General features: G+C 38.9%; 1 protein-coding gene and 1 long non-coding RNA gene across 2 annotated transcripts in view; one reads left to right on the plus strand and one right to left on the minus strand.

Annotated features, from left to right (window-relative positions):
• The window catches only part of LOC107291623 (acyl-CoA (8-3)-desaturase), a 26,383-nt gene extending 12,070 nt beyond the window's left edge, over positions 1-14,313 (plus strand). Inside the window, exons 6-12 of the mRNA XM_015820643.1 lie at positions 3,197-3,257; positions 4,788-4,864; positions 5,028-5,125; positions 6,521-6,617; positions 7,590-7,669; positions 9,048-9,173; positions 13,391-14,313. Coding sequence (XP_015676129.1) covers positions 3,197-3,257; positions 4,788-4,864; positions 5,028-5,125; positions 6,521-6,617; positions 7,590-7,669; positions 9,048-9,173; positions 13,391-13,442 — 591 coding nt within the window. The 3' untranslated portion in view covers positions 13,443-14,313. The remainder of the gene's footprint in view (positions 1-3,196; positions 3,258-4,787; positions 4,865-5,027; positions 5,126-6,520; positions 6,618-7,589; positions 7,670-9,047; positions 9,174-13,390) is intronic.
• On the minus strand, positions 7,437-26,686 carry LOC107291624. Its single transcript, XR_001548979.1, has 4 exons — positions 26,590-26,686; positions 10,418-10,596; positions 8,276-8,431; positions 7,437-7,861 (listed from the first exon to the last, which is right to left on the minus strand). It is a non-coding gene; the product is annotated as an uncharacterized LOC107291624 (long non-coding RNA).
• Positions 26,687-26,828: the final 142 nt, after the last annotated feature.

The raw sequence follows: 26,828 nt of genomic DNA on the forward strand, positions 1-26,828 counted from the left end.
CATTCCAGAGTAAATATTCCTAACAATTTGTTTCTCGTGATACAAAAACTTAATACATCATCCTTAACCTCTATATACACCTCATTCTTCTACATAATACAATTATATATACAATTATATGTACAATTATGTGTATGTTTCAATCCTATCGTTAGCTTAAGATCCGAGCAGTTCTCCTTGATTCATACCAGCGATAAAAATTGTCCCAGATTTCGAAATATTCCAGTTCTGTCTTATCTTTCATAGCCATTGTAAGCCTGTCCATCTCTGCACATGATAAAATTTTATACAGGATTTCTTCTTCCGTTGGAATTCCCTTATTCCTCCAGTTTTGAGCATAAACCAATCTGGAAGCCGTTATCTTTCATAGCCATTGTAAGCCTGTCCATCACTACCCTATACCATTTCGGACAAATGGCTGTCCAGTCCCTTCTTAAAAACTTCCAGTGTTGGAGCATTCGCCGCTTCTGGAGGCAGGTTGTTCCACTGGTTAATTGTTCTAACTGTCAGGAAGTTTCTCCTTAGTTCTAGGTAGCTTCTCTCCTTGATTAGTTTCCATCCATTGCTTCTTGTCCTGCCTTCAGGCGCTTTGGAAAATAGCTTGACTCCCTCTTCTTTGTGGCAGCCCTTGAGATATTGGAACACTGCTATCGTGTCCCCCCTCGTCCTTTTCTTCGTTAAACTAGACATACCCAATTCCAGCAACCGTTCCTTATATGCTTTAGCCTCCAGTCCCCTAATCATCTTTGTTGCTCTTCTCTGTACTCTTTCTAGAGTCTCAACATCTTTTTTACATCGCGGTGACCAAAAATGGATGCAGTATTCCAAGTGTGGCCTTACCAAGGCATTGTAAAGTGGTATTAACACTTCATGTGATCTTGATTCTATCCCTCTGTTAATGCAGCCCAGCACTATGTTGGCTTTTTTGGCAGCTGCAGCACACTGCTGGCTCATATTTAAGTGATTGTCCACTAGGACTCTGAGGTCCCTCTCACAGTTACTACTATTGAGCAAGGTACCCCCTATACTATACCTGTGCATTTGGTTTTTCTTGCCTAAATGTAGAACCTTGCTTTTTTCACTATTGAATTTCATTTTGTTAGATAGCACCCAGTGTTCAAGTCTGTCCAGATCTTTCTGTATCTTAAGCCTGTCTTCTGGAGTGTTGGCTATTCTTGCCAGCTTGGTGTCGTCTGCAAATTTGATGAGTTCCCCATCTATCCCCTCATCCAAATCGTTGATGAAGATGTTGAAGAGCACTGGGCCCAGAACAGAGCCCTGGGGCACCCCACTAAACACTTCCCTCCATGTAGATGCAGTTCCATTGAGGACCACACGCTGAGTACGGCCGGTCAGCCAGCTATGGATCCATCTGGTGATGATGCTGTCTAACCCACATTTTTCTATCTTATCGAGTAGTAGGTTGTGATCTACTTTATCAAATGCCTTACTGAAGTCCAAGTAAATTATATCCACAGCATTCCTCTGGTCCACTAATTTTGTCACTTGGTCAAAGAATGCAATAAGATTTGTCGATGTAGTAGAGAATGTAATGTAGAGAATGTAGACAGAGAGAAGTTTTCTCCTTCTCTGAAAAGGTAAGACCAGCAGTCATTCTATAAAGTTGTTTGAAAGGAAGTTTAAAATAGACAAAAGGAAGCACTGCCTTGAACAATGCATAATTAACTTGTGGAATTCCTACCACAAAACTGCATAGTGGCAGCTAGCAGCTTGATTTAAAAGGGAACTGATTACATTTATGGAAGACTAGTCTGTTAGTATTGAAGAGTCAATGTTATCACCCAGTTGGGGTGGGGGGGACATACCAGGTGCAGTGGAACAATAGCAGTAACAGTTAGGTTTCCATGTGCTGTATGTTTTTATCCCCAAATATGAATAGATTTGTTACTGTGGTTTCTAATGTGTTGCCTTGAATAATTTCTAATTCTAATTTCTAATTATTGCCTTGAATAGTTTCTAATGTGTTGCCGTCATAATTTCCTTGATGACAGCAGCAGTAGCAGCAGCAACAAAAACCTATTAAAGGATTCCAGTTCTTTTAGTGGCTAGATTATGGATGAAAGAATTCATACAAAGTCACACACAGTACCTTCTTTTAGGCTCATACTGATTTGATTACTTAGGTATGCAAGAGTAGTTTGAACTCTTTCTTTGCCTGGGGCATTCCTTTCATCCGTTAAATTTTTTTGCTAGCCAGATTTCATAGAAGAACCTCATTGGTTGTTAGCTGTCACCTTATTTCCCATGATAAGGCTTATTAGAAATAAAGCAAAGTTGAGGATTGTTGTGTGTTGCCCTTTTCTTCAAATGGTGAGGAGCACCAGGACAGTTTACTGGTTTTAGCTTCTTTTGGGTGAAAAACATTTGGAGGCTAATGACATCTTTGCAATGTTCTTTATGGAAATATAAAGGCAAGGGACAAGAGAAGTGAAACAGGGTCTTAAATATGATAGAAAACAATTTCCCTCCTTAGTTTCATGTTTCACCCATCATGTGGGTTTAACTGATTCCACCTACAATCATATGTTATTCTCGCTTCCTTCCAAACTGACAATTGCTTTCCCCTCTTTTTTCTTTCATGCACATTCTTCCATCTTCTACATACCATCTACTGGGTGCCACATATATTTACTGATCTTGAGCTCCCAAGAAGATAGGGGAAGTTGCCAATGCAATTCTCTGGAGTTTTGTATGCTGCCTTCCTGCGAGACAACTTGCTAATCTGGTTGCTCCTTCCTTTTTCTGGCAGTGTGGCTTTGTTATACAGGCTGGGTGCAGATACAGAGGATGGCCTTCTCTTGTAGACTAAGAGATTATACCTTCTAGTTTTCTCTACCAACCTCTACCTCTTCAGTCAGTGGTTTACTATATATTAGCAACTCCTAAAACATATAGCATGTGGATTTTTAAAATTGATGGCTTTACTGAAGAAACTGCAATTGCTTTTAGACTGGGTTCTAATCTTATTTGTGTTGTGCCAATGTATATGTACAGTCTTTTATAGGGCAGGGCTATGGAAACACTGACGCCGCTAAGATAACTTTGACTCAAATAACCTTGGCACAAATGGTAGAGAGTCATTGATGGACTTATGTTTGCCAGGACACGTTTGTGCATTTATCTGGTACGATTTGCTGAGTGCTGACTTGCTATGAACCTTTCTCCCCATTCACAGCTTGGCATAAAGAAAAAGAAGTTCATGCCATACAATCACCAACACAAATACTTCTTTCTCCGTGAGTATCATTTTCTTTCTGAGATATTTGTGTTCTTATTAAGGGCACATAGGATAGCAAAAAACCAGAGATTTTTTTCTGTATGGTGTGGTTTTGCTGCCATTGGTTGGAAGGAAGAGTGAAACCCTATTTACCTGGGAAATGTGGGGATAACCTTTTCCTGTAAAAAAATCCCTTCTAGTTATATTCTAGTTATATTCCTGTCATGTATCATTAGGAGGATACTTTTTTGTGTGTACAGTATTACTATAGCTGTTTCATGTCACTCTATTATAATCTCAAATATTATATTAAATTATATTTAATACTCTATGACAAACTGCACCACACGTGGCAAATGAAGCTTTGTATTCCAGAGTTAACACAGGCCTGGTCCACCTGGCTCAACACTAATAATAATAATAATAATAATAATAATAATAATAATAATAATAATAATAATAATAATAATAATAATAATAATAATAAAGTTGGAAGGGACCTTGGGGGTCATCTAGTCCAACCCTCTGCTCAGGCAGGAAACCCTATACCATTTCGGACAAATGGTTGTCCAGTCTCTTCTTAAAAACTTCCAGTGTTGGAGCATTCACCGCTTCTGGAGGCAGGTTGTTCCACTGGTTAATTGTTCTAACTGTCAGGATGTTTCTCCTTAGTTCTAGGTAGCTTCTCTCCTTGATTAGTTTCCATCCGTTGCTTCTTGTCCTGCCTTCAGGTGCCTTGGAAAATAGCTTGACTCCCTTTTCTTTGTGGCAGCCCCTGATACTATCTGTATCCCCTTTTAATAATTGAAAATATGGTGGATGTAGATGCATATGACAATGGAACTGAGCCACAATGAACCAAATGAGGTCTTCATGGTTACAGGAGCTGTAGTGGCACAGTGGCTAGAATGCAGTATTGCAGGCTAACTCTGCCCACAGTCAGGAGTTCGATCCTGACCTGCTCAAGGTTGATTCAGCCTTCCATCCTTTTGAGGTTGGTAAAATGAGAATCCAGATTGTTGGGGGAAATATGATGACATTTGTAAACCACTCAGATGCACTGTGGAGTGCACTGTGTAATGCACTGTGGAGTGGAAAACAAGTCTAAGTTTCTATTGCTATTGCTACAGACATCCTACTTATTGTGGGGAAAATATTAGCATTATTTTACATCTGTTGGGCATGTGAGGCTCTGAGGTTTGATCCATTAAAACAATTCTTAGGTCTTCCTGACACTTAGAGCCAGTGAGTGAGTGCGTAATTCTTCTCTGGCTTGCAAGAAAGTGAGACCACTATATCTGAATCTTGACAAAGTCCCCCCCCCTCAGTAGTAAGGAATAGAGAAAGTGAGATCATTAAATATACATAAAGGAGAATATTTGTAGCTCAGCACTGATGATGTTACCTAGTTTTAATGATGAAACGTCTGCAAGAAAACAACAAAGCTTAGCGAGCACCAAGGACCCCTCTTTTTAACCCTGAGCTACAAATAGTCTACTTTGCTTTGAGTTGATTTTACATAGACATGTATCTTTGCATTCTTCCTTAGTTGGTCCACCAGCTCTGGTGCCTTTATATTTGCAGTGGTATGTTTTCTACTTTGTTGTTCAGCGCAGAAAATGGGTGGTAAGTAGTATTTCCACTATGGTTCCAAAAGCAGGTTGTATTTCCATTGTGGCATAATAAAGGGGGGCACAGCAAAAATGTAGGTGGGTTTTTAGGATTCAATATCTTGGTATGGGATTATAGCATACTATTTGATAGAATATTTCTCTGTTTTTTGTGGCAGGATTTGGCTTGGATGGTAACCTTCTATCTTCGATTCTTCATAACATACTCATTTCTACTAGATCTCAAGAGCCTCTTGGGTCTCTTTCTCCTGCTCAGGTGAGTTCCATTTGATCCCACACTTTTCCTGATTTCTTTGGGTTGTCATGCCATGTCCTTGTAGGCTTTCTGCCTGATGCAGCCACTTGTATCGGCTTTCAAGTTCTGCAATTCCCAAGACGTTCTAAGAGTTGATTCTCACATGGTTGGGAGGATACCAATCGGGGCAAATTGAATAAACACATACACCAATATTCAGAACCAAAACCAGAATTTTGCTTTCTCTCTTGCTTGAGTGCCCTGGTTTAGACCAGGAATGGAATGCTTCAGCCTTCCCTGAGAAGATGTTGTGAGATGGAGCATGTTCATGTACAATGCCTTTTTGCATCTATAGATGCATTGTATCTTCTCAGAGGTGCTTTTCAGCAGATGGCAACATCTATTCAACCTTAGTTGATCTTGGAATGATTCCAAGCAGCTTTGACCATGGTTATAGTACTGCCCTCTGGAACTTTCAGGATTGTTGGTTAAACCTGGAAGTTTTTAAATCTTCCCGGAAGAAGACAAATCCCTTCTATCACACTGCCAAGATATGGCATGTATACACTCATCTAGAGTTGAACTCAACAAGAACATGTCTTTTGCTTTCTTTTTCTTTTAATCAGACTTAGGATCAGGGCTTTCTCTTCACATCTTCTCAGCCATTTTATACTGACATTTTCTCAGTGGAAAACAAATACTAAATAGGCTACACTCTAAATCTATTTTTTTACCATGAAGGTTGTTGGATGACGTGCCATCAAGTGGTTTTTGATTCTTAGTGACAACATAGATAGATGTTCTCCATGAGAATAGAGATTAATCTGCTCCAATTCACAGGGAAATCTACAACTCCATAACTGGAATTCTTCCTCTCCTATAAAAAAGGGAACCAATTTGGTGTAATGATTAAGGTGCTGGACTAGAGACTGTGAGTCCCAGGTCCCCCTTAAGCATGAAAGGCAGCTGGGTGACATTGGGCCAATCACTTTCTCTCAGCCCAACTCACTTTTCAGGGTTGATATTGTGGGAGAAATAAGAGGAGAAACTTCATATACATACACCATTCTCAGTTGTACAAAATAAAGATGAGAAATTATTGTTAGGGTTATTGTTATCTGTTAATAATAAACGTTGTTATAATTATTATTATTATTATTATTAATAATAGAAGTTCTTATTATGCCATAGTTACTCTGATTAATCATGACCATGAATTCTTCAGTACCTCTTTTTTTTGCTAGAAAAAAATGTATTTCATATTTGGTTAGTTTGTTTTTGTTTAATTTTCTTCTAGTTATATTTTCCCCTAATTCTGCCCCTCTCCTGGTGCTTCTCTGCTGCTTTTAAACTGCTTTCTTTGTACTTTTGTGTATGCTGCAAAAATTGTAATCTGCCTTTATTTTTGTTGTGTAGAGTCATAGAAAGTCACTGGTTTGTCTGGGTGACACAAATGAACCACATCCCAATGGCCATTGATTATGATAAGAACATGGACTGGCTTTCAATGCAGGTGAGATGCACAATCTCCCCAACTTTTACTTCAGGTGACATATCTGTTCATATATAAATGCAATATAATAGATGGGGTGGAAGAAGGCAAAAGGGAAAAATGACATTCTCTTTCTGAGGAAGAGGTCTGGTGTGAGATAAGAATTGTCTGATCTCAAGCTTTGATAGTCTTTAGATATGAGGTATGATGAAATAGATTTTAGCCTTTAAAAATCCCCCTCCCCCCAAATTATTTGGACATGCAGAACAAGATCTGCCCTGGAAATAAAACACTCCATTAGACTAGTCAGGTACCTGCAGATCTTTGAAGGGCTTTGGGGGTTGAGATCTGGTTGAGATTTCCTGCTACTCTCTGAGATTACAAAGGTTGTATTAAGAAACATGGTTTATCATTTAAGGAGTAGCCATATGTTTGTGGGGTTTATTTTGCCAGGGGCAGGATGATCAGACTCATTGCAGCCATAACCTAGAACTCATGTTGTTAATGCCACTGCTTCGTTGCTGGCTTTCTTCAGTTCAGATTGCAAGTGGGAAAGCATAATTGTTTTGTAATAGTCTTGATAGCATTCATGGGTGCAGTTCAGGACAAAGTCCTGAGTCCATTATAAGCAGAATATTTATAAAGCGAACCATGCTATTACACCTTGTTTGCATGACAGTGAGTTCTAAGGATATCAGTTTATGCCATCCAGAAAAGTAGAACCTAAACCTAGCTCTAATTCAGGGCACAAATAAAATCAGGGTTCTAGAAAGTGGAGACAAATCTTAAAGTTGTGATCATTGTAGACAGCTTTCTGCTCATAAGGGACTCACCATGGAGTTCTCACGCTGTTTTTATTTTGATCCAAAGTATAAAACTCTGTTCTTGTTTAGAGGACAGATTGAGACAGCTGCGGGCATGGAAATGTCCAGCCTGAAATAAAATTAACTCATTCTTAGAGTTGGCTTATTCCTCTCTTTCTTCCCTTTTCAGCTCCAGGCAACATGCAATGTAAACCAGTCCTTATTCAACGACTGGTTTACAGGGCACCTCAACTTCCAAATTGAGCATCAGTAAGTACATTTGCCTTAGGGGAAATGGAAATTTGGGGAGGGGGAGTATCAAAATTTCAAATAACCCAGAGCCTGGAAAGTAAAGGGGATATTGCTTGGTAATTGTGTCTGTTACATCTTCCACTGTTGTTCTCACCGTATTTGTCTTCTGAAGTTTCACATATCAGCCTTTCTGAAGTTTCACATAGGATCCTGAATGAAGAGGAACATAAGTGTTATGCAGATTAAAAATCTTCAATGAGATCTCCAAGGTTCCTTCAACCCCATTATTCTATGTTCTAATAAATCATCAGAATCATTCCAAGGAATATCAATTTGACTTTCACATCTTTCATCATTGCCTTACCTAGAACAAATTTCCTCTACCCCCTTTTTGCCGAGAACTTAACCTGAATCCTTCTACTTTCTCCCACAAAGCCTTTTCTTTAGCCCTTAAGCCCCTTGCCCCTTTGCCTGCTTATTCTCCAAATGTTCATCCTTATTTTTTCCTGAGGAAATCAAACTGCCTCTCCACCCTCTTTCATTCCTCCTGATATCCCAGACTTAATATCAAAACCAATTTATTCTCAACAAAACCTCATACTTTAATGGGGCAATACTTTCTACCTGTCCTTCTCCTCTGTGGCCAGGTATGCCTTCCGTCAACATGGTCTTTCCTCACCCTCTCCTGCTCTTCTCCTCAGTGTTTTGAAATAGTGTGAGTGGCTGGCCTATAAAGGCTGTATATGACTCAGTCAGTTGACATCCAGACTTGCCAGGCTCCTAGAGATAAGGATGAACGTGGCTAGAAATCACATTTTTTTCTATTGCAGGAGTTTATAACAGAAATTTAATTATTTTTCATTGAGAGGAAGCAGTTCAGGACTTTTCTGCATTATAGCAAGTTGTTCATGCAGATCAGCCGTCATAATTTATAACCACTCAGATTTTGAATATTTCACACTCTCTTGCCACCCACCCTTTTTGCCGAGGGGACTTGGATTTCCTCTAACTCTCCTAGTGATAGATTCTTGTTCTATTCACCTCCTTCTAGGCCTCCCATTCAGATAGTTTGATCTTTCAGCCACTGAACCCTGACAAGACCCTTTACAATAATCTGTGAAGATGGTCAAGGGGAAAAGATGGCGAGACATAATCGTAGCAGAAAAACTCAGTATGCAGGCAGTCTTAGATATGTTTCTGCCTGTTTTGCTTAAGAACTCAATCAAGCTAGGCAAGAGATGCCAGAACTATGCTTAGGTGCTTCTTCTACACCTTTCTGTTCAGCTCCTTTGGGAAGAGGTTGTTGGGCTTGAAGGCCTGCCTATCTCATAGTTATAAGAAGGGGAGCACTAGACTGCACAACATCTTACAGGTCTCTCTCTCTTCTTTCATGTAGCCTTTTCCCCACCATGCCTCGACATAACTACTGGAAAGTGACCCACTTGGTGAAGTCCATTTGTGCAAAGCATGGCATCCAGTATCAGTCTAAGCCTTTGCTCACAGCCTTTACAGATGTTGTATGGTAAGCATTGGCTCTTGTAAGAAGGTTGAACCTTTGTTGCCCCAAAGGTAATTTTCCAAAAGGCAACTGGAGTTACTTGTTTTTTTTCTTTGAAAATGTTTCGCTTCTCATCCAGCTTCTTCAGCTTCTTAGATGAAAGTGAAACGTTTTCAAAGAAAAAAAAATCCAAGGAAATCCAGTTGCCATTTGGAAAAGCGCCTTTGGGACAACCATAACCTGGGTGACAGAGAATCTCCACAGATATTTGTTGGAAAAGCAATTTCACTCATGGAAAGAGTAAGGAAGATAATTTGACAGAAATATGTAAGCACTGTTATCTAGACAAAGGAGGTTGAAATTCCATCTAGAGAAATGAAATAATCTTCAGAATCAGCTCAGGCAAAGGTCGCCTTGATTAACTGAACTATAAGGAAGAGGAATAGGAGGAAGTACATTGACTAATGACCATAATGTAGCCTGCTCATCACAATTGTAAGTCATAACAGTCATAAAACAGGTTGATCAAAGATCTAGAAATGTCCTGTGTGGCCTGGCATTTATGCAATAATGGTAAGATGAGGCTACAGGTGTCTCTGTAATACGGGCACTGGAAAAGCACCTGTTCTATTGTTTCAGTGTGTCCAGAGTCACAGGTGCCTGGTCTCACTGGGTAAGGAATCTTCCTGTATCAGCCTTCAAGGAGAGCTGAGGGGAGGGCATGGCATCATGCCAGAGTAAAGGCCCTCCAGTGTTTAGATACGATAAGTGTAGTTTATTGATTGATTTATATTTATTTATTAAATAAATAAGTTTACTCTGGATGGCTTACAGTGTTAAAAAGAGTAAAACAATACAGAAACATATCTATAAAAATAAAACTATAAAAATACAAACTATCAGCTATAATTAAAAGATGGGAGGGAGGGAGGGAGTAGGATGAGCGGGATGGTGGGGTAGTGGTGGTGAAATGTGTTATTAATCTATCAGCCACCTGTAGTGTGAGAGTCCCCCATTGGCTAAGCATGCCAAGGGAAGGCAGAGTATCTGTTGTCCTAGCTAGATGCAATTAGTGCTCTGTGTCAGCTACACATAGAAGAATCCTGGGTAGCAAAATGCGGATCACTGGCAATCAAGAATCATAACTTTTTTTTTAGCAAAAGTGTCCTTTAGCTTGTTTAAGGAAAGAAAAGGTGAGGTGTGCTGTTCCTTTTGTGCTTCTGGTTCTCTTAAAGTCCCCTCAGATTGGAAAGCACATGAGGGCATACCTTTCTGTGAAGTTACTGCTTGTCTGGAGTTTATTTTGCTTCCAAGACAGATTCTTTTGGCATCAGCTACTTGAAGTTATCTGGATTCTTTGAATACTGCTGGTATGGAACTCTCAGAGGAATCAGTGCCAGAGTTACTTTCACTGTTATTGGTGAGCAAGTGTGCTGACAGCTTTTTCCTGCACGAGTCAAAAGAGAGAAAGGTTTAGATTAGAAGGTTAGCAGCTTAACAGGGCAGGTGTTGGTGCTGAACATCCATATTTCTACCAGCACTGTGTGTGTGTCAGAATTGTTGTTTTGATGTCTGCTAGCTTTTGTTTCAAAATGTGTTCTGTATTTTTATAGATTTAACTTCCTACTTTAAAATGTGCTTTGATTCTTCGCTCTTGACATGGCTGGAAGATTTACTGGCATGCAACTGCCTGCAGATTTACTGCTACTTACATTTTTATGGCTCTTATGACAGGATCAGGAGCCATTTGTTACTTTCCAGTAATGAGATCACAGACTAACTTATTCTTAAAGACTCTGGCACTTTGGATGTGATGAGTTTGTCAAAAGATGGATTTCTAGGAGTTGTTTTTTTGTACCACACAGCAGTAGTTGGGCGCAATGACTGCTTCCAGATACCCTGTTGATATTGTAGGACATACTGCCAAAATGCCCATGAGGCTAGCTTCTGCTGCCATTTTAACCCCTTGATTGTCACAGAGGATTTGCAATTCAAGGGCTTGTTGGAAGCTCTCTGCCTGGACTGCAGTATGATTTAAATTTTATGCTATAAAGGTTTCTGCAGACAAAAGGCAGACCACATGGAAAGGTTGAGTCATGTGGTTGTGGGAAGTGCATGTGGCTTGTTTCAGGAGGTTATCTTCCCTACTTCCCTGCTCTGGAGGGTATTCGGCTGAAGCTTTGGAAGGCTAAGGAGGAGCCTGACTTGCTCCTTAGGGATTAAGGAGATCCTGAAACTGTACATCTGTTACTCATATTTTGCATTGTCTCTGCGGTGGGGAGATAGTCAATCCTCATCTCTCTCCTTACTGGAAGTATTGGACCCCAGTATCATTACTGGGGCTGGTCCAGGTTCTTTTCTTCCCGCTGGATGGCGATTTTAGGCCATAGGACTGAGTCAGAAGGGATAAGGATAGCCACAGATCAGGAGCTTATTACAGGAGCTGCTAGTCTATCACCACCTTTGATTCTCCAATTGTCTTTGAGGAAGTCTTAGAGTTCTGAGATTGCACTGGTAGGGGTAGCATATAGAAAGGAAATGCCGGTGAATGGCATGCAAATTGATGTAAGCACATGAGAAATCTCGTATGATTACTTGGTTCCCACAAGTCACAAACAAATATGTGAACTGAATCTATTGAAAATTATAGCCTTATACTCTGGTTTCTCTTCAGATCATATAAATCTTTCCCCTTTTACTATTGAAAATTATAGTCTCAAAATGTGATGAAAACACTGCCATGGCTTATTCACTGAATGGTTTATTCAAACATGCAAGCCTCTATTTCATCATACAGATAGTTGTTGATTAAGGACCACTCACTTAGCAAATGTTCAGAATTGTGATTGTGCTGAACGAATAGTACTTACAACCAGTCCTTCAAATTCTGAGCATCACAGCAACTTCCCCCCTGCCAGATCATGTGATTGTGATTTGGGCATTTGGCCTCCTACCAAACACCTCCCTTCGATCAGTCCGCTCCCATAGAGAGGGCCTCCTTAGGGTGCCGTTGGCCAGACAATGCCGGCTGGCGACCCCCAGGGGGAGAGCCTTCTCTGTGGCAGCTCCTGCCCTCTGGAATGACCTACCCCCCGACCTACGTACAGTTGCGGACCTGCGCCTTTTTCGCCGAGCCCTGAAGGCCCATCTATTCCGTGCAGCCGGCCTGGCGTAGTTTGATTATGTTTTAGTGGGGGTTTTGTATGGGGTATTTTTAGAGCAGGCCTGTTATTTAATTTGATTTTAGAACAGAAATTTGTGTATATTTATCATGGTTTTTATTATCGCCTGTTCACCGCCCTGAGTCCCATAAGGGAGATAGGGCGGTATATAAATTCAATTAATAATAATAATAATAATAATAATAATAATAATAATAATAATAATAATAATAATAATAATAATAATAATAATAATAATAATAATAATAACCACCAGTTCACACTTACAACAGCATCTGATGGCCACATTATCCATTCCCAGGAGGGAAGGTTGCAAGTCATTTCTGCTGCTTTTTTTCTGTTCCTTTTTTCCTGAGGAACCTGCTACAGAGAATGAGATCTCAGGGATCTTGTACTTCATAGCATGCATCTGCCCACAGTGTTCCCTGCACAAATTGTGTAGCAGCCGCCTTCACCTGGCTGTGCCTGCATGGTGCCACAGCATCCCCTCCCCCACCCAGCCACACTTGCTTGCACAATGCAGCACTGTCTCCTCACTCACCTGGCTGCACTCCCTAGCACTTGCTGGCCTGCCAGCCTGCTTGCAGGCTGCCTGAGACTTCGCTTCTTGGAAGCTGGCAGGAAATCGCAAGTTATAGTCATATGAGATCCTTGCTTAATGACTTGCAATCTTCGCTTAACAATGGCAATGGGGACTGCAAGGAGTGTCATGGCTAAACCATGCATTTAGGTAATGTTGTGCTTTATTGCTTAGTGACAGAAATTCTGATCTCAATTGCTGTTGTAACTTGAGGACTACCTGTATATCATTTCATGATAAGTCTATGTACATGAATAAGTCCTGTGGTTTTCTCCAGCCGATAATACTGCCTTATTCCCCGTAATTTAATTCTCCCCAGTCCATGTTATTCTATTTTGGATGATCCTTACATTTCGTATACTACCATTCACATCTGTTCATTGGTGTATACCCCACATTTCCTTGCTCAATGATTAATGCTTCTTTGTGATATCATAGTGCCTGAGCTGGCTTTGCCTCTTTTCTACTCTTTCTTCTAGCTCTCTCAAGGAATCGGGGCAGCTGTGGTTGGATGCCTACTTGCACAAGTAGGAGCCAAACACCATCCCATGGGGGACAGTTTCCCATCCTCGTCACCTCCACAATTGAAGACAGCAAGCATCTGGTTCAGTTGGGGAAGATTACCCTTGTGGGCAGAATTCTGAAACCTGGTGTTGCTGCTCCTAATGTTCTCCTGTTTTCCCTTTTAACTTGTGCATCTACCATCTCTCTTACCATCTGAAAGTTTGTTCAAAAATGCATATTCTCCAGCCTTCAGGACCAGAAAGCAATACCAGGAAAGGCCTTTACTGCCACTTCGCTAAACTTGGTGTTTAGCAAACAACAACAACAACAACACAGCCTTAATTGCCTATTCCTTACAAGAACCTATTTTGTGGAAGCAGTTGAAAGAAGAGAACCTGGAAAGAGAAATTCAGGAGCTGGGAATAGAAACTCCTGGTAGGGGAGATTCAAGCCATAGCTTTAGCATTGGAGACGTTTGGAGAAGGAAGAAACAAAGGAGATTACAGGGGCCAAGAGCCTTGATTGAAATACAGCAGCATATGAAGGAAATAAATCAATGATTTATTTGAGCAGAAATCAGTCAGTTCCTGGATGTAATTCACAAGCACTAGAGAATAGTTAGGCAAGGTTAACTATGGGGAGGAAAAGAGGATTGTCTTTTGTGCCACAACTCCCCGACATTCCTGGATGTACTTTACATAAAAGGATAAAGAATATAATATAATTATCCACATGCCTCTTCTATAAGTGTACAAGACAAGTTAGTGAAAGGAGACTAATGAACGTTGATGGACTTATTATTAATTATTAGTGCAAATAAATGCTGTTAGTCTTTGGGAAAATCTGTTATATTTTGGAGGTGCAAGAGGAGAATTAAAACAAATCTTTCGGTATTGTTCATTTATTGTGGCCACTTTTTATGCCTGAATTAAATTTTGTTTTCCAGAAGGGCTAAGCCTCTAAACTTTATGACCTGTTGACTTCAGCTCCCAGAATTCCTGAGCCAGTATGGCTACCAACCACCCCCAAAATTGTGTGCTGCTTTTTGATCCTCGTGCAAGTTGGCAAAGCCAAGTCTTCATGTTCTTCCCCAGAAAAATGGGCACCAATATCACCTCTGGGGGCAAAATGTTCCATAGGGTGGGGCAATGGCAGAGAAGACTGTCCTCCTAGATCCCATCAGTCAAATTTCTTTAACTGAAGGGATCCATAAGATACCCTCTCAGCATGACTAGATGGTATGGGCTGAGGTAATTGGGGCAAAATGGCTTCTCAGATAACTGGTCCCATGCCATGAATGGCTTTAAAGATAACAATCCACACCTTGAACTGAAAGCAAACTGGCATCCAATGCAGTTCACACAGCAGAGGTGTTATAACACAGTCCTTGGGGCACCCAGAACAGCTCACTTGCCCACATTCTGCACCAGCTGCAGCTTCCAGATTCTCTTCAAAGATACATGTAGGGCACATTGTAGCATAAGTTGATCCATACTACTAAATGATCCATACTACTAAATGATCCATACTACTAAATGAACACAGGTGAAAATATTGTTTCTGTTGTTAAATGGATGGATTGTACTATGTTTTATTGCATACACTTTATATGGGCGTTACACAGATTATCCAAAGTTATCCATGCAGTACAATTGTCAATTACTTTGCTGCCTTGAAGCTAAACAAGAGCCAGGTATCTTCCCCAATGATTTTCCCATAATCATGCTAGGAATATTGTGTCCAGTTCTGGGTAATTCAATTTAAAAAGGACAGTAAGAATTGAAGCAAGTGCAGAGAAGGGCTACCAGGTTGGGGGAAGGATCAGGAAACCAAGCAATATGGGTAATGTGTAAAAGGAATATCTGAGTATCTTCAGCCTAGAGAAAAGACAGCTTTTACAGAAGATGTGATAGCCCTCTTCAAGTATTTGAAGGGCTGTTACATAGAAAAAGAGTGGACATGCCCTATTGCCCCAGAGACCAGAACCAGAACTGATAGGTTAAAATTACATGGAAGGAAGTTCAGACAAGCTATCAAGAAGAAGTTTTCCAACTGTGTAGATTTAGTCAATAGAAAGCTTGCTATATGAAATGGTGAGTTCTTCACTAGAAGTATTCAAATGGAGGATGAGATGCTCAGACATGTTCAAGTGGATTCTGTATAAGGATAGCTTCATTCTTTGCTCTGCATTGCTTCCTGATATCCTCACTCAAACTGTTGGCAGATGTACTGGATCGTGCAGAAAGGTTTGGGTGGAGGGCCCCAGATTCTCATGGGGTATGAAAATTCTTGCTTACTTGACAGCTAAGTCTGTGAATTCCTGTGACTTTGCATTGCTTTTATCTTGTGTTGTTACAGCTCATGCTCTAAGTCACATCACTAATTTATTCTGTGAATTTCAAAACAATTTTGAAATGTTTTTCAAAGTCATTGTTTAAATGTCTATCACATCTTCTACAAACTTGTTTGGAAAGGCCATTTAATTGCTACTTAGTTTTGAGCAATCTGTCACTGCTGTAATATAAATATTTTTTGTGTGCTAGCACTGCTGGTTGCCAGCAAGCAAGATAAGTTAATTGGATGCCTGTCACAGTCCAGAGATATATGCAAACTCAGACAGATGTTTTAGAAGTCAAGAATCCTTTTTACCAATAGGATTTGTATAGTATTTGGGTGAATATTAGAGGGGGAAAAATGACATTTTATATGTGCGTACTACAGGCCATCCATTCAAGCAAGCAAAGGAAATAGATGAACCTTTTGCTAATCAGTTAGTTGAAGGGTGCGGGAAATATGCCACTATAGTAATGGGGGACTTTAACTACCCTGACATCAGTTGGGAAACAAACTCTGCAGTGAGATCAAACAGACTACTGACATGCCTGGCTGACAATTTTGTCATCCAAAAGGTGGAGGAGGAAACTAGAGGGTCAATTACGCTGGACTTGATTCTTACTAATAGGGATGAAATGGTTGAGGGAATGGAAGTTGTAAGAACTTTGGGGAAGAGTGACCATGTCATACTTGAATTAACCATAATGCAGACACAGGTGACCAAACCATGTCAGACATGTGTTTTAAATTTTAACAGAGCTGACTTCAACAAACTAAGAGAAAGAATAGGGAGGAATCCACAGATAGAAATCCTAGAGGGAAAACAGTCCAGGATGCTTGGAATACTCTGAAAAATGAGATAATAAAGGCCCAAGCAAAAACAATACCACAGAGATAGAAAAACAAGAGATTCCAGATGAAACAGCATGGTTATACAAAGAGCTTTCTGAAAAACTGAGGGATAAAAAGGACAAGTATAAAAAATGGAAAGAGGGACTCCTAACTAGAACAGAATACCAGCAAACAGCCCATATCTGCAAGGATGGAATCAGGAAGGCTAAGGCTTAGAATAAGCTAAGACTTGCAATTAATGCTAAAAATAACCAAAAACGTTTATTTCAATAAGTAGGGAACAAGAAGAAAGTCAGGGAAATAATCAGCCCATTAATCGGAGAAGATGGCAAGAAGGTAACAGGTAGCAGGAAGAAAACAGAACTGCTGAATTCCTTCTCTCTATCTGTCTTTATCGAAAAGGAAAAATAGTACAACCTATCAAAACCACCACCAGATAGAACAGGAAGGCAGGTCAAAATAGGCGAGGAATTTGTAAGAGAACACCAATCCACTTTGAATAAGTTGAGATTTCTGGGACCAGATGGTTTACATCCCAGGATACTGAAGGAGCTGGCAGATGTGGCCTTGGAACCAATGAATAGCAATAGTACTCAGCCCTATATTCCATTTCATAGTGCTTTAGAGCACTCTCGAGTGATTTACAAATGTCAGCATATTGCCTCCAACAATCTGGCTCCTCATTTTACTGACCTCAGAAGGATGGAAGACTGAGTCAACCTTGAGCCGGTCAGGATTTAACTCCTGGTTGTGGGCAGAGTTAACCTGCAATACTGCATTCTAACCATTGCACCACCATAGCTTATGAAAGAAATGAATCTGAGGGGATTGACGGTGCCTCATCAAATCAAGCTAGGGGGAATTACTAACAGTGTTAAGATTCAGAAGGATCTTGACAGATTCAGCATTGGGCCCTATCCAACAAATGCAATTCAGTGGTGAGAAAAATAAGGTCCTGCACTTAGGCAGGAAAAACCAAATACACAGACACAGAATAGGCAGTACCTGGTTCAACAGTAGTACCTCTGAGAGGACTCTAAGTGTCCTGGACTATTGTTTAAATATGAGTCAGCAGTGTGCTGCAGCTGCCAAAAAAAGTAGTCCTAGGCTGCATCAACAGGGGGAATAGCATCGAGATCACGAGAAGTGAGAGTACCACTCTGTACTGCACTAGTGAGGCCGTACTTGGAATACTGCATACAGTTTTGTTCACCACAATACAAAAAAGATGCTGAGGCCCTAGAAAGAGTGCAGAAAAGAATAACAAATATAAGGGGTCTGGAGGCTAAATCGCATGATGAATGGCTAAGGGAACTAGGTAAGTTTAGCCTCTGCTGTTATGCTTTTAAAACAGGGGTGTCAAACTGCCGGCCCGTGGGCTGGACACGTCACGTGGAAGCCACGCCCACCCCCATTGCTGGCAATGGCAAAACCGGCTCAATACATTGCACAATGTCACGGGACGTCGCGAGTTTGACATGCCTGTTTTAAAACATGCCACTGGTTGGGATGGAGTGGCTGAACTTCTCAGGCTGAAGTCCTTGAGAGGCTGCCAATGGATGCAGGATGCAGGTTGGCCTTTTTTGCTGGTTCTGCCTCAACCAGAATGGAGTTATTGCCTTCAGTGCAACCAAAATCATCTGCTCCAGGACTGTTATCCCTGAAAGTCCCTGGCTCTCCCTCTCCCCCTTTCCCTCCCTCTCCTTCTCCTTGTCTCCAGGTCCACTAGGGCCATAACACTATGTCAGCATTACAGCAGAAAACACATGCAGCATTGTATTCTATCTATCACTTGACAGGTTTGACTTGTTTGACAGGAACTATACATAGAATAGAGCTGAAATATTTCTGAACTTTTTTTTTTTAAGCATATTTTCTATTAAGCAAAATCAGCACTTCAATAAAGGCAACTCAGTGTATTTTTCTTTTAATGTTGCACATTAGGGTTTTTCTGAACTAACATGCACACAGAAATGTCCCAAAGCTCCTTCTCTAAAAGGCAATTGGACTTTCTGTGTTCTCATTCCTTAAAAACCTTTCGTTTCTCATCCAAGAAGCTTCTTCAGTTCTAAGTGAATGGTGGGGAATGGAAGGATTTATATTCATCCATCCTTGGAGTCACCTGAATTCCACCTCTCAGAGTGCTAATGACCAGATGACTGCAAAGAATATAAATCCTTCCATTCCCCACTATTCAGTCAGAATTGAAAAAGCTTTTGGATGGGAAATGAAATGTTTTTTTAAATTTTTTTTATTCAAATACAAATAATACAAACATAATACATATAAGTCTAAATAAAAAAACAGTATAAAAATACAAATACTACAGTGCACCCAGCCCCCTGGAGACCATTTTTATTACCTATATTTCTTCTCATCCCTCATGGGGATTAGTGTTTTATCTGGTTGTTAGCCGCCCTGAGTCCGGAAGGAGAAGGGCGGGATATAAATTAAATTAATAAATAAAATAAATAAAATAAATAAACTAACAATATACAATATATTTCAGTTAACCCTTAACCCCTTCAAAACAGCATATATTCTTGAGTAGGTTTATTCCGTTTGCCTTCCATCATTTCTGACTTTTCCCAGTTTATTTGCAATCCACTATATTTCCCAAATTCATTCAAATGTGAATATACCCTCTCTATAGTAGCTATGGGATTTTGAAATGTTAGTAATGTATCATCTGCAAATAAATTTATTTTAGTTTTCTTATGTACACCAATTCCTTCAATCAATGAATCTTTCCTGATTGCATTTGTCAAAACCTCCATCAATAATGCAAATAGAACTGGGGATAAGGGGCAACCCTGTCTCATTTCCCAGCTTAAGGTTATTGTCTCCGTAACACCATCATTTATAACTATTCTCACCTTATTCTCTGAGTATAGTTGATTTATCACCTTTCTAATTTTTTTCCAAAGCCTAACTTCTCTATTAATATCTTCAATGTAGGCCATTCCACACAATCAAAGGCCTTAAATACATCTAATGCTAATAAACCAGCCTTTAATTTTTGATTCTTTATATAATAACCTATATTTAATACCCTTCTTACTACATCTGACATTTGTCGGCCTCTTATAAATCCACACTGATCATTTTTAATATAATTCTCTATAAATTTATTTTAGTCTATTTGTTAATATTACTGTAAAAATCTTAGCATCCTGATTAATAAGGGATATTGGTCTATATGATCCTGCGTTTGTAAGATCTTTATTAGGTTTCACTATCAATACTATCAGAGATTGCTTCCAGGAACTTGGAATAATTTCTCCTTCCATTATTTTATTAAACATTAACCTCATCTTCAGCACCAATAGTCCTTTAAATTTTTTATAATATTCTACGCCTAGTCCATCTAACCCTGGTGCTTTACCTATTTTCAATTTATTAATAACTTCCAGTATCTCCTCCTCTTCTATTTGTGATTCCATTATTTCCTTATCATATTCTTGAATTTTACAGTTTAAATTCTTTTCTATATATGCCTGACTTTCATTAACATTTATTTCCCTTCTCTTATATAATTTTTCAAAGAACTTCTGAAATATCAACAATTTTTCTTTCATCATGTTACATCTTTCTCCCTTATCGTTCTTTATTACTCCAATCAGGCTTTTTGCCTTTTTAACTTGTGTGGCTCTAGCCAACATTCTAAAATTTTTATTACTATTTTCATAAAATTCCCTATTTAAATAAATTAGATTTCTTTGAACCTATTCTAACTCAATATTTTGCAACTCTTTTCTTTTACCTGATAATTCTAACATAATCCAATTCTCTATACTTTCTATATATTTACTCTCTAGTTCTCTAATTTCCTCCTCCAACCTTTATATATATATATATATATATATATATATATATATATATATATATATATATATATATATATATATATATATATATATATATATATATATATATATATATATATTTATATTATAAGAATATTTTATCCCTAAACCTCTTACCATTGCTTTCATTTCATCCCATATTACACCTATATTACTACCTCCTTCATTTATAGTCCATATTTATTTTAGTTCTTTCCATTTTCTCTAAAATCTCTTTATTTTAAAAAATCCTTGAATCCATTCTCCATCTACTTGTCTGTTTATAATCACAATCTATTTCCATTTCCATAATTCCATATTTTTGATGTTACAAATATAAAATCTACTCTTGTAAAATTTTTGTCTAGTAGAAAAATATGTATAACTCTTTTGATTGCCATGTAATTCTTTCCAAACATCTTTTAATCTATTTCTATTAATAAATTTTCTTAAATCTGTATTATTATACTTTATTTCCGCTTTTGATGGATTAGATTTATCAATTCCGATATCCATAACCATATTATAATCACCTGCCATTATCACATAACCTTTTTTATTTCTTTTATTTCGTTATATACCCTATTATAAAACTCTCTTTGTGATTTGTATTAGGTGCATACAAATTTGCTAAAGTGACCTCTTGTCCATAAATCAAGCCTTGAATTATAAGAAATCTTCCCATATCATCCCTTTTTATGGCTTTTATCTTAAATTCACATCTTTTAGCTACCATGATTGCTACCCCTCTTGCTTTTGATGTACCACTGCATTTTCATATATATCAGCCCAATATAACCTAAGTTCATTCACCCCTTCTTTCTTTTGATGTGTTTCTTGTAAAAATACAATATCTATTTTCTCTTTAATTGATTTTTTAATTCTTGCTCGTTTATATTCCCCCCCAAGCCATGTACATTCCATGTAGCTACCTTCAACGATTTTCCCATCTATTCCTTATATTACATATTCCCTCTGGTCTCCATATGTGCTCTAACATAAATCTTACAAAACTAAAACTACAAAGTAAGCATATTGTCCCAAAACATAAATAACCTCTTACCCATCCATATACATATATATTGTCCCCCTTTCCTTCTTCAGGAGATCTTCCTCCTTTCCGCCACATCAGGCCTCTGGGGGGGAGGAAGAGGAGCCATCCCTGTACAGACTTCGGTCCCCCACTCCACCTCCCTTGACCATCTTTACCCTTAATTTCTACACCCAAACATATATTATAAAACATAAAAAATACTTATATACTATCTCTACAATGAACTTGTAACTCCTGTTGCTTCATCCAGCTTCCCTTTCTCCTGTAGATCTTCCTTCTTCTCCATCTTCTTTCTTGAGAATTTCAACATCTCATTCATTTTCTGAATTTTCTCCATAGCCTCTTCTTTACTGATAATTCTGAGCTCCCTTAATTTCTCCATTGCCTTCTCCTATGTTTCAACTCTGTAAAATCTTCCACCATATGAAAATCTCAAAAGAACTGGATATCCCCAGCGTTAATTAATATTTTTTATCTTCAATATTTAAAAAACTTGATGCATCTCTCTCCTCCATTGTAAAGTCTCATTGAATAAATCTGGAAAAACTTGTATCTGATGCCCCCCAAACATTATAGACGACATGTTTCACAATTTGCGCATCAATTGCTCTTTTTTTTGCGTATGACCAGACTTGCACCACAATATCTCTCGGCAATTTTCTTCCCAACCTTTTTCGGCTGACTCTATGTATTGCATCAATATCATATCTTGTAAAGGGGACATCTGGGAGGATCGAGGTAGCCCAATCAAGTACTGCTTGAATCAATTTTGCTTCATTTCTTCACTTTTCTCTGGATATCCACGTATACGTAAACTTGATCAGCGCTAACGATCACATATCTGAATCAAATCCTTTTTCACCTGATGTATTATAATTGTCTGGCTTTTTAGCACCTTATCATGTTCTCCCATCTGAGTCTTCACTTCTGTAATATTTCATGTCATTTCCTGACTTTGTTTCGCCAGATTTGCTATTCTTACATCCATACTATTCATTTTATCTTTTATTTGCTTCAAATCCTCCTTTATATTTGTCTTCATTTCTTTTATATTTATCTTCATTTCTCTTAACTCTTGTAAGAGAATATCAAGTTTATTTGGTTGAGTCAGTGACTTCTCAGGCGATTTTTTCCTCACATCCATTTCTAAGGCTTTTTCCACTTGAATCAGACATAAATCTGAAGGTCTAAGGCCTGCTTTGGGTCTTTGCCAAATACTTTCTGCACTTTGGCTGCGCTTTGACATCCAACCACCAAAAAGAGCTCTTAACCTTCTAAGACTTTTTACACAGTCTATAGTCCATACACATCACTTCCTCCCTTTATCTTGTCCTTATCAACTTATCTCCACAAAGCAGCACAATGAGAGTAAATAAATCCAAAGGCAGCAGTTATCTTTATTACACATGCCTTATCAAGGCTCTGTCTTAAAGTTATTTAATACTTTCATTTTCTCCAGATCTCAACATTCGACTGAAAGGAGGGAGTAAGGGGCCTTCACACTGTACACGTTATAAATCAGCTATTATCGCTTCAACTATACTCCTTTAAACTCTCTCCAAATTCTTTCTCCTATCAGTCTTCAATCATAGGGCCCCTCCTCTCCCCATCAGCCTTCAAAAGCCTCTCAATTCTCTTAGCCAAACATCCAAATTCAAAGCTTCTCTGGGAGAATGTCCAAAACCGAATCAGATACAATCCAAACTTCAGGAGGAAAGCAAGGGAAGTAACTCACGTTTCATAATCTCTTAAATTTTCATAGTCCTTAATTGGGTGTTATATTTTCTAATCAATTCTCTGTGATGGTCTGGAGGAGGCAGAAACTCAGCCTCCATCGTCCACTCAGCCTCCATTGTCCATCTGAGCTAGCTTCACCCCATGGAAATGAAATGTTTTCAATGAAAAAAAAACCCAAGAAAGTTCAGTTGCCTTTTAGAAAAGTGTGCCTTTGAGACAATCATGGCCTGGATGATTGAGAATCTCCATAGACATGCACATAGACAATGGCACTGAAATAACATATGCTCACAAAGAATAAGCAAAGACCAGGTTGTCTCAAAGCACTTTTTCAAGAGGCAACTGGACTTTCCAAAGTCTAGTTGCCTCTTGAAAAAGCACCTTTGAGACAATCATGACCATGGATGACTGAGAATTTCCATAAACAAAGATCAGGTTGCTTCCTGAAGAATTTATAAGCTAAATTATACACTATGGCAATAATGGAAAAAGGCAATAATAGGAAGAAAAAAAAAGTAAGACACAATAGGATCTTTCTGTGCTGATTTATTATTAGAGAGTGTAGTAATATTTAGCTGTCCTTGACTGATTTGACAAGGCAAACATGCTCAGAACTGGTTAGTAGTTGGAGGGGAATTACCTGGGAATCCCAGGGTTATAGACTGAGATTTCCCTTCATACACACCCCAAATCAGAAATAGACAACAGCAAGTAACCTCTGTATGATTGCCAAACTGGACCTGAACCCATCTTTTTTCTAATCAAAGAAACCAATTTAGCCATTTCAGAAAGTTTCATAATCTTTATCAACCATTTCTCCATTGTAGATAGCGTTGAATATTTCCATCATTGTGCATGCAATAATCTCACTGCAATTATCATATATGAAAATAAAGATCCATAACTTTTTTCAATTGTTTGCCCATCAATCCCAAAAGAAAAACCTCTGGTTTCAATTGTATATTAATCTTTAAAATCTTCTGAATCAGTGCATGCATTTGAATCTAGAATTTTCTAGCTTTTTCACAAGTCCAAAACACGACAAAATATCCCTTCTTGTTGTTCACATTTCCAATATAAATTTCAAGTGCCTGTATATGTTCTAGATAATTTCTCTTGTGACATGTACCAATAGTACATCATTTTGTAAAAAAAATTTCTTTAAGGTTATAACATAGTGTAAATTTCAATACTTTCAATACATATTTTCCCATAGTTCCCATTGTATATTAAAACCAAGTTTTTAGCCCATAGTGTCATGGATTCTTTCACTTGTTCTTTTTCTGTTTTACATTTCAGTGAGATTGTATACATTTTAGCAACAACATGCTTATCATTTATACACAGTTCTGTTTTAAATTTAGCCTTACAATGTTCATAACCATAAATTCTTCTATCTATTTTAAATCTGTCTAATAATTGTAAATAAGAGAACCACTGACAACTATATACTTTTGCCCCTAGTTATTCTCTTGATTTTATTTACCAAACTTTCACCCTTTCCTTCTCCCCTGCCAGTGCTGCCCAGACTCCTTCAGGCTGCTGTAGAAAGAGAAAGGAGAAGAGAATTGATGGCAGTGAGAACATCTTCTCCAGGCAATCTCTTCTGTGCTCTTTCTGGCTGCAGCTTCTCCTGGATAAGCCAGTGCCCAAAAGGAGCCTCCCTCAGCCATGAACTTATTTTTTTCTAGCTGGTAAGACAATGAGTTAATCCTTGCAAAGAATCGAGGTTTTGCTCTTTCCCAAAGATGTGACCAGACAACTTAGTGGCAATCAAAGACTGTATTCAAAGACTTGGTGCTCCAAAACATTAATGGATTGAGTGAAAGAAAGATGGTGCCTCTAAGCAGAAATGGAAATATTCTCACTTGAGCAGGGATATGGCTCACATGAGACATCCAGAGAAACCATATGGCCTCCATGCAGAAATAAGTAATTATGAGAAATAAAACAATAATAATTAGAAAGTACACTTTGAGAAAACTCATATTTTTGATGTTTTTAAATAGGTTGTCTGGGACAAACTTGGTTATTTTCTTAAGGGTTTTCTATAAGGGCTGATTTCCAACCTATTAGAAAAGCTTTCCTGACAAACCTCACTTGTCTCCAGACTTTCCTCTTTTCTTCTCTCTTTTCCTTTACAAACATCCCACGTTATCTTCCAGTGGAAGACAGGTAAGAAAATGGGAGTAAGATACTCAGTAACCATTGCCTGTAAATGTCTCTTATTCAGAGAGGTATTTATTTAAGTATATGTCAAATGTTTAATGTCTCCTAATGCACAGAGAACCAATATTCCCAGGGATAGTGGCACTGTGGAAATCCTGATGTCAGACTTTCATTCTCAAGCCAGAGCAGTGCACCCTCTCAGCTCTTTACCAGTAACAACCGATTGTTGGCTTATTGCCTATGAATCACCCATCTGCTGGTGCCAAAAAGATTTTTAGAGAAGGAAGCTTTGGGAAAGTTCATTGTGCATCAAGATTTAGAAACACTGATTATTGATTATGTGCCATCAAATTGCTTTTGATTTCTGGGGAACACATAGATAGATTTTCTCCATGATCCCTCAAAAAAGACTTTCAGGTCTTCTAGTGGTGCATTAATTCCCAATGAAATTGAGTCCATCCAACTCTTCTTCTCTTTCCTTCCAACTTTCCCAGAACTACAGCCTTTTCCAGAGAGCTAGATCTTCATATAATGTGCCCAAAATAGAATAATTTGAGCCTGACCATTTGTGTCTCTAGGGAGAACTCAGGGTTGGTTGGTTTGATGATCCATTGGTTTCTGATTTAACAGATACTTCATTCATTGTTTTAGCTTTCCCTCTATCGTATTGCTGAAACTGTTTATACAATTTTAGCTTGACCTGCTGAAAAACTCTTAAACATGTAAAATTCTGTCACCATGCCATTTAATTGCATTTAGACTACAGCAAATTTTCATAGATCTTTCAGTATTTTCTGTTACAGCTTAGAAAAACATCTCTTTCAAGTCCCATTAGCTGAGATCCAGCTGTGGCCAACAACATTCAATCAGTTGTTCTGAAAAGTTTGTTTCTAAGCTTCCTCACCCCCCCAAAAGCTACCAGTAAGAGATGTGTTTTGCCACTCTAACGCTTAAGCGAATGAAAGCTGTTTCAGATTGTGTCAGTCTCCTTTCTGTGCAGCGAGTAGAAATTCTCAACCTGTGGTATTTCAGGGATGGAGAGAAGGCAGGCAGAGATGAATCAACAGTTTCTCTGAATCCCACATCAATCTGTTCTCCAAAATAAACAAATACTGGCAACAGCTGATTTCAATTTCATCGCTACCCGCTGGGGAGGGCAACCTTTCAAAATACAATCACTCACCCCGACCGGCAGCCTGCTTCTCCTTTGTACTCGAAAAGCCGAATATCCCAGGCTCGGCCGAGTTGCTTTTTCGGTGTTTCTCAGTCTGCTTTTGTTCCACGACAGCAGCTCCAGTGAAACTCTGTCGGCCAATCGGAGACGGAGAAGGGGGGAAACTCCCTCCCTCCGACCCGCCCAGTCCGCCCTCCCGGTGGTGCTGAAAAGGACAGTGCCAGGTTCCCCGAAGCCTCAGTCGGGGG

Source organism: Protobothrops mucrosquamatus, unplaced genomic scaffold (assembly GCF_001527695.2).
Source record: "Protobothrops mucrosquamatus isolate PMUCROS unplaced genomic scaffold, P.Mucros_1.0 scaffold1156, whole genome shotgun sequence".
NCBI lineage: Eukaryota > Metazoa > Chordata > Lepidosauria > Squamata > Viperidae > Protobothrops > Protobothrops mucrosquamatus.